Here is an 11,758-nt window from a genome sequence, read left to right on the forward strand (position 1 = left end):
TTGACGTACCATATATTGGATCCCTGTTGAGGTTCCGGCAAGGTCAGATACAGATACCGGCATGTGTTATAGGAAACTGATACCTGAACTAATCGACCTGTGTACCGCAGTATGTTCAGGAGTCAAATTACCAATGATAGTGTTCGTGCCACGAACACGTGACATGGATGCACAAGTACATCCCTTCTTCTCAGACTCCTCTAGCGATAAGTATCATAGGCAGAGGAAAGGACCTTAAAGCTGTACAGGGGCTCAAAGCATGAGATACGAATGCCAGGGATCGGGCTGCGCGACACCACTCCAGCTCGATTTTAACAGTGTATACATGATTCCCACAGTTGATTGAAGTTACTAATTTCGAAAAATAAAAATTTTACCTCTCCCCTTCATTCCAAGCTTTCAACTACTGAATAATTTCAATTTTGCTTATACAAAAAAATAAAAATTTGGTTGTCAAAATTATATAGTTTAATTTGAAAAAAAAAATCTATGTAACTACTGCTGCAACAGTGCACGTGGAATTAACAAGTTTTCTTTACGTATTTAGCTGGTTCCTCAGGGGCATTGTGGTCAAAGTTGGGTAATAGGACAGGGCACCACTGGTCCCATAGGATTCTCACTCCCAGCGATAACATAACAAAGCCAGCCAGCGTTGACGACACAAACCGCAGGTTGTCGATGTCGAGGTCATCGCTCCTGTTATCTGTGCAGCTGTGCTGGTGCAACAATTAACGATAGGTATGGTCAGTTTAAGCATGCAAAGTCCAGCTCCCCGGCGTTATTGGCTTCTATACAACTTGATTCAGACTTGTTATGGTGCCGCTTGAAATTTGGTAGTAGTATTAGAAAACATTGCCAGGGAATTCATCTAGATTGTGGGTTCGGGCCTCCTCAAATGCTCTTATATAACAACGATCATTTTGTCAAAAGAAGCAATAATATCTATCTGTTGTTATAGTAATTAGCAATATCTACCATGATAATTGTAGCCAAAAAACAAAGTAAAAAAATCTACTATTGGACGATCAGTGTCAAACCATCCAAAGTGGTTGAAGACGAAAAGGACCGCCAAGTCAAGGGGCAGTGCGACCAAGCTTCATCTGTAGCTTGCCAATATCGAGTTGTATGCCACCATTCTCAGTGAGGGGAGGTGTGTCAGAGAGCGGGAACAATGGTGAGTTCTTCGGTGGTGCTACTGATGGTAGGCTGGTTCCATTGGAGTCCGGCCATGGCGAGAACAAAGATGAGGTGGCCGGCGGTGGGCTATGACAACTTGACAAGAATATAGGATATGGCGTTGCATGTGGACGCTTGATGAGGTGGGTGCGTCTCCTCCTTGCAAAACCAATCCAAAGCAACACCCGTACGTACCTGCCAGATGATAGAACGAGTTATAGCTGTTCCAGGCTTATAACCCATTCTAAACCACACAACAACAGCAGTATATTCTCTCATCAAATCTACTCCATCCGTCCAAAAAGAAATGCAGTTATCATTTTAAAAGTAGCGGTATAGTGTAAATCAATAAATGTGACAGCAAACCAAGCAAAAAGATACCGGGCTCAGATATGTATATTCTTTGGTTTCGATATGATCCAAGTGGATGGCGATGGTCAGATGTAGTTGATCCAGCGGCTTGATCAATGGTGATTGGTGACCAACCGATCGATCGAGGCATTTGGGTGTGGACCGCCTAAGTCGTGCCTGTCACTACCGTTTGAGGGCTTTTTTGGATAACGGGAATAACGTGGGAAAAATGGAGGATTCTGATTCCTATAGTTTTCTTCACTGTAACACCGTTTAAACAAAGGAATCAGCTCTAACCATTCCATAAGAAAGGCAAAATAACCTGTACTTTTGGAGGAAATAGAAAATGAGCCCCGAGCTCAAGGAAATCTTTCCTTTGTGGCTTTCCTTTGTGGCTCTGTTGCTTACGAACTCACTCCTGAGAATAAACAAAGCTTATGTGCGGTGGTTCTACTTCATCGAAGTGCTACAAATACACGACATGGAAAGTGAGCACCCCATAACTGTATAAACTTTTGCCAAATTGCACAACACTCGTGTGTAAATAACTTAAAAAAATCATAACCATATAAACTAATTAATCATTCATTAAGTATTACATTATTTTTTTATTTTTTAAGGGTAATTTACATTATCTTCTATTATTGGTCTGTCATCAATTAAGAGATATAGTGGTTACTTTCAATTTCCTACACTCTTCTCATTCCTGCATTCCAAACACATATTCCTATAAAATTCCTGTAATTTTCCATTCCTCTGTTTTCCCATCTCAATCCTTTCACATTCCTACATTTTCTCCTATTCCTGTATTTTCTATTCCTGTGGTCCAAACAGGGCCTCAGACCTCAAAAAAGTCGATCACATTATTGGTTTGTTTGCTGCCATGCATGGGCCCAAAAATAATATTCCCTATCACCATATAAATAAATAGATATATTTGTGTTTGGTTATGTTGACGGATCATATCTGGAATCTAGCTAGCGACGACTTGACCTGAGCAGGACGAAGCCTTCACTACAGGAAACTGGCTCTTTGCCGACTGCAATTTTCTTTGCCAACTGTTTTTTTTCGACACTCGGCAAAGAGGTCCCTTTGCCAACTGGAATTTCCTGCAGTCGGCAAAGCAGGATTTGCCGACTGCCAGGCAGTTGGCAAAGAATTGCAGTCGGCAAAGGCAGGCCATGGTTGACGCCATCCACACCGTCACCTTTGCCGACTGCCACTCCGTCAGCAGTCGGCAAAGGCGCAGGCTTTGCCAACTGCCATCCTCCCTGGCAGTCGGCAAAGAATTTTTATTTTTTTTGATTTTCGATCCCAGTTTTTTGTGTTGCCTTGATACAGTAAGTACATGATATATTCCAAGTTTGGGATCATTTTGATTTATTTTGCTATATTCCGTAGATTTTTTCTGTTTCTTTGATTTTTTCCGGCAGCTCCAGATTTGAACTGCAGGTACATGAAATAATGGAATCCGGCCATTCAGAAAATGATATTCATGATGTTTGGAGCATGTTGAGGCCGTGTGCGGGGCCTCGCGTGAAATTTCGAACCGTGTTGGTGTCGGAACACGCCGAGCCACGCGCGTGAAAAGTGTTTTTAAATTTTATAAAATCGAAACGGGGTCCGAAAATGACGAAACTTGACGACGTGTCTTGTCATCGCATGCGGAGGCTGTGGTAAAAATTTGAGAAAGTTTCGAGCAAGTGGCGACGTCGGGTGGCTAAAACCTGGACATCTCCCCCCCGCCCCCCCGCGCTGGTCCTCCCCGGCCGCGTGCGAGCCCTCCCCGGTCGTCGCGCGCCCCCTCCCGGCCGCGCGCGCCCTCGGCGTCCGGGCCCCCTCCCAGGCGGCGCGTTCCCCGCCCTCCCCCCGCCGCTCCTGCCCCGTCGCGGCCCCGCCCCTCCCCGCGCCCCACCGCCACCCGGCTCTCTCACCCCCGTGCGACTCCCGCCACCGCGACTTCCCTCCCCGGCTGCGCGCCCCCTCCTAGGCGGCGCGGCGCCCTCCCCCGCGCGGCGCGGCCCCCCGGCGGCGCCCCCCCCCCCGCTGGTCCTCCCCGGCGCGGCGCGCCCTCCCCGGCGGCCGCGCGCCCCTCCCCGGCGGCCGCGCGCCCTCCCGGCGGCCGCGCGCCCCTCCCAGGCGGCGCGGCGCCCTCCGCGGGGGCGGCCCTCCCGGCGGCGCCCCCCCCCCCGGCTGGTCCCTCCCCGGCGGGCGGCCATCCCCGGCGGCGCCCCCCCTCCCCCCGCGCTCCCCCCCCGCGCTGGGCCACCCCCGCGGCGCGTCCCCCCCCCCGCGCTGGCCCCCCCGCGTTGGGCCCCTCCCGGCGCCGGCTGCCCCGCCCAGGCCCCTCACCGGCGCTGCCCCGCCCGATCCGGCCTCGGCTAGGCGCGCCGTCGCGTGCAGCTCCGGCGTCGTCCCCGCAGCGGCCGCGGCCTCGCCCCGACCCGCCCCGCGCCGTCGCTGCCCCGCCCCGATCCGGCGTGCCCGCTCCGTCCGCCGTCCGCGCACCATCCGCCGTCCGCGCGCCGTTCGCCGTCCGCTGGCCCTGCGTCGCCGTCCTCGCCGCGCCGTCCTCGCCTCGCCGTCCTCGCCTCGCCGCGTCGTCCTCGCTCGCCTCGCCGTCCTCCACGCCGCGCCTCTGCTCCACGCGCCGGTGGACGCCGCCGTGACGACGAGGTAGTAGTACTACTAGTAGTAGTAGTTTACTTTTTAATACCTGCTATATTCTTCTGCATGGATTGGAAATACATTTGTGGTTGTCGGCCATCGTGCCTGACATGTATATGTGTTTGTCGGCCATCGTGCCGTCTTTTCTTGCAGGTTTGGTAACCTTCCCGTACAGGGGAGGTGCTGCCGAAATTTTTCGTTCTCACTAATTGTTTTTCTTTTTCAGGAGGGCTCCCATTGGAGGCTAGCCGGAGGAGCACGACTCGGCACTGCCCCGCTAGCCTTTCTTCACCGGCACCTGCGGTATGACCCCTCTTTCCGCCACATGTAGTCGTAGGTCGCGTTACCCAGTTAGGCGTCTCCCGTCCGAAACGGATACGGTTGGAAGTATGCGTTCTTCGCATATGTATAACCGTATCCGTTTCGGATTGTCCACGTTATTTGGACAGCCCGAGGATGCGCAGACGAGGTTAGCTCCCATGTTCCGCTCCCGTCCGAGTCGGAGTTTCGGCAGGACCTCCCCGTTGTTCTCTGGATACACACTCTCCCCGCCGGGACGTGTATCGGGAGAACAGCGGGGAGGTGCTGCCGAAATTCCGTCTAGGACGGGAGCGGAGCATGGAAGCTAACCTCGTCTGCGCATGCTCGGGTGGGATTAGGACCTATCCTTCACCTATTAGATGGTAGGAGCGCGTTGTAGATGCACTTGCTGGTTTTATCACATGTTAACATTGCCGCATGACAGAGCATGGGTGACCGTGAGTGGATGTACTCGGGCTTCGCAAGTAAGAGCCACGAATGGATCAGGGGGACGACTGAGTTCCTGGAGCATGCATTTGGCCCAGCTGCTAAAGGGTCGATTCGGATGCCGTGTCCCTGCAGCGAGTGCAGGAACAAGAAGAAGAAAGTAAAGGCTCAGGTGTTGAGAGATCTGTTCAAGCACGGGTTCGTTCCAAACTATACCCGTTGGCGCCACCATGGTGAATACCATCCTATTAGGGACGAGGTGGTGCGACCCGTCCTCGAGGAGTATGATGGCGATGCCGGGATGGCAGACATGATGGCAGACTTCCACGAAGCACGGTTTGGCGAAGGAATGGATGTGGAGGAAGATCCGGAGGAAACCGCGAAGGCCTTCTACGACATGATGGAGTCGGCACAGAAGCCCCTTCACGAGAAGACAAAGCTTACGCAACTGGATGCCGTCTCACGCCTGATAGGGTTGAAGTCGCAGCTGGGCATTAGTCGAGACGGCTTCGATCTCGTGTTGAGCATTGTTGGGGGACTGCTTCCGGCAGATCATGTCCTGCCGACGAACACCTACGCTACACAGAAGCTCCTTCGTGCACTTAAGATGCCGTATGAGGGGATCCATGCTTGTCCGAAGGGGTGCGTCCTGTTCAGGGGAGACCTCGAGGAAGCAAAAACCTGTCCGAAGTGCGATGCCTCTAGGTTCGTGTTGGTAGAAGGCTCTGATGGCAGCATGAAACAGTCTAAGGTCCCCGAGAAGGTCGTACGGCACCTTCCTTTCCTACCGAGGCTGCAACGGCTGTATATGACGGAGGAGTCCGCGAAACAGATGACGTGGCACAAGAATGGCAAAAGATACCATCCTGACAAGATGGTACACCCGGCGGACGGTGATGCATGGAAGCACTTCGATAACATGAATCCTGTCAAGGCTATGGAGGCTCGGAATGTACGCGTAGCGCTGGCAACAGATGGGTTCAACCCGTTTGGAATGATGGCGGCCCCGTACACTTGCTGGCCCGTGTTTGTGATCCCCCTCAATCTCCCCCCCGGCGTCATGTTTGAACCTAAGAACGTGCTCTTGACGCTGATAATACCTGGACACCCGGGCGACAATATGGGTGTGTTCATGCAGCCGGTGTGGGATGAATTGGAACTTGCTTGGGAAGAGGGGGTACTCACGTACGACCGGGCTACGAAGAGGAACTTCAGAATGCATGTGTGGTACCAGTATTCAATGCATGACTTCCTGGCGTATGGCTTATTCAGCGGGTGGTGTGTTCACGGGAAGTTCCCTTGCCCGACATGCAAGGCAGATGTGATGTTCACCTGGCTGGCCAAGGGCGGCAAGTTTTCTTCTTTCGACAAGCATCGCCAATTCCTGCCTGAGAACCATGAATTCAGGCTAGATGTAAAGCACTTCACGAAAGGCGTTCAAGTCACCGGCCCCATTCCGCAGGTTAAGAGCCCTGCCGCCGTCCTTGCCGACATACAGGCTCTCGAACCTGAGGAAACAGGTGGGTTTAAGGGATATGCTCGGGACCACATGTGGACTCATATATCGGGCTTGACTAGGCTCCCCTACTTCAAGGACCTTCTTCTTCCACACAACATCGATGTAATGCACACAGAAAAGAATGTGGCCGAGGCACTCTGGGCAACACTCATGGACGTTGGCAAAAAGTCGAAGGACAACGTCAAGGCTAGACTGGACCTGGAGATGATCTGTGATAGACCAAACCTGGTGATGAAGACCCCTGCGCCCGGCAGGAAATGGAAAAGGGGGCCGGCCGATTACATCCTGAAAAGGGCAGATAGGAAGGAAGTTCTGCAGTGGATCAAGACGTTAAAGTTCCCCGATGGGTATGCGGCGAATCTGAGCAGGGGTGTGAACTTGCAGACTATGAAAGTCTTAGGGATGAAGAGCCATGACTTCCACATATGGATTGAGCGGATCCTTCCTGCGATGACCCGGGGATACCTCCCAGAGCATGTGTGGCGCGTCCTGGCAGAGTTGAGCTTCTTCTTCCGCCAGCTTTGTGCCAAGGAGTTGTCTCGGGATGTTTGTGTTGAACTGGAGAAGGCTGCACCTCTGTTGCTCTGCAAGTTGGAGATGATATTTCCACCCGGCTTCTTTCTGTCCATGCAGCATCTGATCTTGCACCTACCGCGCGAGGCACGGTTGGGGGGTCCCGTGCAGGCCCGTTGGTGCTATCCAATCGAGAGGTGTCTAAAGCTTCTTCGGAAAAATTGTAGAAATAAAGCCAAGATTGAGGCTTCCGTGGGAGAGGCCTCCGTTCTAGAGGAGGTGTCGACCTTCACACAGGCGTACTATACTGAGAAGCTTCGCAGCATGCACAATCCAACCCCTCGTTACAACGCTGACGAGAACTCATCGATACTCAGCCTTTTCCAAGGGGATCTCGGGAGTGGAAGCGCAGGTACCAACAAGCAGTTGAACCATCAGGAGTGGCAGACTATCATGTTCACATTGTTGATCAACCTTGATGAAGTGATTCCTTATCAGAAGTAAGTTCTCAATGAGCTTGTTACCTACGCCGTCACTATCCTCCATCTATCATGGTCTGACCCTCTAGTTTCTTCCTTCTTTCAGGGAATTTATTAGTCAATACTGGAGAGGCAATAGGGCTCCTACCGAGCAAGAAGAAGACAATCTTCTTAGACACGGTGTGCCCGATTTCATCTCCTGGTTCTGTACAAAGGTACCAACCAACTAACCTCTTTCCGACTTTGTGATTCCACTTTGCTCCCCGGAGCGAGTTATGTAACGATCTCCTACCCTTGCAGGCCCGAACGGATGCAGAAATGAGCGATGAATTGAAACAGGTGGGCCGTGGCTTCTCCCGTAGGGTGAAGTCATTCACCGTTTATGATGTGAATGGCTATCGCTTTCGCACGAGAAGCTACGAGGAGAGTCGACCCAACCTAAAAACCATGTGCTGCGGAGTTCGTACGCCCGGCACGGATGGGAAGGACTACTACGGCATAGTCGAAGAGATATACGAGCTCAACTTTAAGGGTGCCGGGACTTTAGCGCCGGTGGTATTCAAATGCCATTGGTTCGATCCTGATATCACGAGGAAAGACCTTACGATAGGTCAAGTCGAGATTCGACAGGACTCCAGCTATAAAGGAGACGATGTCTACATTGTGGCCAACCGAGACGCCACGCAAGTTTATTACCTCCCATGGGCGTGCCAAAAAGACGAGAAGCTTGCGGGGTGGAGCCTTGTGCATTTGGTGTCGCCGCGCGGCAAAGCGCCTCTCCCAAACGACGACGATTACAACTTTGACCCAAGCACCGATGAGTTCTATCAACCTGAGGGGCTAGAAGGTACCTTGGAGATCGACATTGGTTCGCTCATGGGCATGGAAGTAGACAACGAAATCGATGAGGACGAGGGTGAGGAGGTGCAGGATGCCAGGGACTTAAGAATGCTTGAGCGATGGCAGATGCAGCGCGATGGAGTTGTCCAGGAGGAGGTACATGATGATGACTATGGAGACGATGAGGATGATGATGACAGTGATGACTTAAGGGAGCTCGACAATATTGATAGCGATGACGACGATAGTGATAGAGATGACGACTCCACGCCCGAGATATTGCCGTTCGCGGAGATAATTACGAGGCCATGTAATACTATATTGTTATTATTATGTTCCTTTACAAGTACTTGTCATTTATTTATGCTAACAGTTTTGTTCTTTGTCATTGCAGGCACTCGGCAAAATGCCAGGCGGACGGCGGCAGCGGCCGCATCGAGCAGTACGCTCGGCGTACCAGGTCCCCCCGCAGGAGACCGCCGACGACGACGAGGAGGAGGAGGAGGTGTTGGTGCGCGGGTCAGTCCAGTAGGGGGTCCCAGCCCCCCAGCGGACGTCGCCAGGCGACCAGGAGGCTGCCGTTCTCGTCCTCGCAAGGGGGGACTGACGTCGCGTGACGACGAGCGCGGCGGCGACGACGACGACGACGATGACGACGACGACGGCGACGACGCGCCTACACCAGGCGAGACGGCTTCGACTTCGTCAGGCGTGGCCAAGGTGTACTCGCGCGGGCCCACGCAGCTTCCTAGGGTGCGGCCGCAATTCCACCAGCGCCCGGTGATCACACCCGTGGGCCAGACGTAAGTAACCATTATTGATTTCACTACTTGTTCATATGACATGTCAAAAATCGAACTGAAGACTAACAATTGTTCTTAATGACTCGTGCAGTTCCTGGAAGATTGTGAGTGGAGCAGGTCAAGCACGCCATATCAATGGCATCCAGGGCCTCCTGATTAAGGAGTACTACCCTGGCCTTGTCAACGTCAACGGCGAGATGAAGGTGCCCACCAAGTGGTCCCACTTCTACCTCGTCGAGGAGGGTGGCGAGACCATCGCGGCAAAGATAAAGAGGGAGTTTTGGGTGAGTCTTTCATCGCACCGCATTGCTAAATAGTACGCATTCGTCGGACTTCTTGCAAAAAGGAAATGCTACATGATGTGTCTGTGTGCAGGACTTCTTCACGTGCGAGGAGGGTAAAGCGGCCCAGGCGGCGCGAGTGCAGGAGGCGGTCTGCAAAGATCGTCTCAAGGACCTGTACCATGAGGCGCGCATACAGGCCATCCGCGACTTCCACGCCAACGTGCTTGGAGAGAACATCAAGAAGCCCCAAATCCGCCAGAGAATGAACTCGAGGGAGGCCGACCTCACCCAAGCGCAATACGAGCAGGTAATTAAGTATGACAACATTCGTTCAGATTCCTTCAGTGAAACATTACACTAATCTTCTCGCATGTCAAATACTTGATGTCATGCAGGTGTGTCCGTCGTGGTGCGACAACCACAGGGAATGCTGGACGGAGATTGTGCGCATGTGGCGCACGGATGAGGCGTACGCGAGGCGCGCCGACCGTCAGGGCCGCCGCGCGCAGATGCGAGGGGTGTCACACCACCAAGGGAATCAGCCCCTCCCCCAGTTCGCGACAAGATGGGTATGCGTCCGTTCATGTCTTAATCCTTGCGCTCAATTGTCAATACTTGTAACCATGTTTGTGTTTTCAATGCAGACGCAGACGCACGGTGGGCAGGAAATCAACGAGTACACCGCGTACCTCCTCTCTCACAAGGGCAAGGCGACGGATCCGAACAACGTCTACAACCCGGAGGACGGGCCCGATGCGTACACCAACCCCACCGCCTACGAGAAGGCCACCGAGTACACCGTCGCGGCTCGCCAGCGCTACGGGGAGACGTTCGACCCCACCGCCGAGCCCCTGGACACAGACCTCCTGCAGAGGTTGGGACCAGGGAAGCAGCACGGCCGCTACTACATGGCCCACAGCGCCCTCGACCCGTCCCAGGTTCCTACGCTGACCCAGGTTCGATCCACGCCCACGAGCTCCAGCGACATCCCCGTAGCGCCCCGGCGGCAGTCAGCGTCACAGGTAAGTGCCGTTTCGTTCGTCGTTCACTCGTTTCGCACCTGTACATACAATCAACACTGCGGATGTAATATTGCAGGCCCAGATGGAGGCCAAGATGGAGGAGAGGATCGCCACGTTGCACGCGCAGATGATGGCGCAACAGATGGCTTACCAGCAAAGCCTGCAGCAGCACTACAACACTCAGATGCAGAACATGGCCAGCTTCTTCCAGTCCATGCAGACGCCCGGGGCGTCTACACCGCCTCCTCTTCCAATGTTCGCTCCACCGCCTCCTCCTCCAGAGTTTTTTCCTGTGCCTGCTCCTGTCGCTCCTGGAGGGACCCCGGTGAGTATATTGACTCTTGCTTTAACTTGTGCGTCCATGCTGCAGATACTAATGACATCACTTGGCGTTTAACTTGTGCAGGTACAGTCGGCGGGTTCGAACCCGTCTCCTGGAGGTCCCGGCCATCAGATGATGTCGTATCCACCACCTGCACCCTATCCACCGTATCCACCTCCGCGTGGCCCTCCTCCGACGTACTCGTGGCCGCCGGTGCGCGGAGGGTGGCAGTACGCGCAGGCGCCTCAGTTTGGTCCAAGGGGGTTTCCGTGGGCAAACCCTGGGGGCTCTGGGGGCGGAGCGGACGACGAGACCGGGGACGGCGCGACGAGCTAGGTACTTGTCGATTCTGTTATCATGTATCCACCGTATCGTCGAAGTTGTTGTCATGTATTTCTTTTCTTCGTTATGGACCTAGACTTGTTATGTTGAACTTCGTGTGATGGACGTCGACTTGTGGTGTTCGACGTGTTGGACTTCATGTGATGGTTGTAATGCACTTGTGTGGTTGTTATTGTGACATATATGTGAGATATATGTGATGTTGTGCGTTATTGTGATATATGTGGTGATGTTGGCGACAAATGTGATGAAATTGTGATATAAATGGTGCTACCGGTGCTTCTGGTGAAATTGGATTATAATTTGTGATTTTGCAGGGTTTTGATGCGAGAAAACAGAAAACAAAAGCAAAAAAAAAAATTCCAGCTTTGCCGACAGTCGGCAAAGCTGGGCAAAAAAACCCCAGGACAGAATCTTTGCCGACTGCAACTCCGAAAGCAGTCGGCAAAGAACATTTCAAAAAAAAATATTTTCTTTCTTTGCCGACTGCCGAGCTGGCGGCCAGTCGGCAAACAATTTTTGAAAAAATAATTCTTTGCCGACTGCCGAGGAACCAGCAGTCGGCAAAGCCTGCCGTCAGGGCTGACGGCGCCACGTGGCTATGCCGACTGCTGGCGTGGCAGTTGGCAAAGGATTTGCCGACTGTGTGCCACGTGGCAGTCGGCAAATCCGCCTTTGCCGACCCAGGCTTTG

At 53.2% G+C, this 11,758-nt stretch overlaps 1 protein-coding gene across 1 annotated transcript; it reads left to right on the forward strand.

The window, feature by feature from the left end:
* Positions 1–4,415: 4,415 nt before the first annotated feature.
* On the forward strand, positions 4,416–11,190 carry LOC136483973 (uncharacterized). The gene is made up of 11 exons (XM_066481136.1): positions 4,416–4,497; positions 4,940–7,473; positions 7,559–7,667; positions 7,753–8,602; positions 8,687–9,095; positions 9,187–9,379; positions 9,471–9,686; positions 9,775–9,948; positions 10,024–10,401; positions 10,478–10,726; positions 10,808–11,190. Exons 2-11 carry the CDS (start codon positions 4,943–4,945, stop codon positions 11,057–11,059), a joined length of 5,361 nt encoding a protein of 1,786 aa, XP_066337233.1. The 5' UTR covers positions 4,416–4,497; positions 4,940–4,942; the 3' UTR covers positions 11,060–11,190.
* The last annotated feature ends 568 nt before the right edge of the window (positions 11,191–11,758 follow it).

Source organism: Miscanthus floridulus, chromosome 9 (genome assembly GCF_019320115.1).
Source record: "Miscanthus floridulus cultivar M001 chromosome 9, ASM1932011v1, whole genome shotgun sequence".
Classification (NCBI taxonomy): Eukaryota; Viridiplantae; Streptophyta; class Magnoliopsida; order Poales; family Poaceae; genus Miscanthus; species Miscanthus floridulus.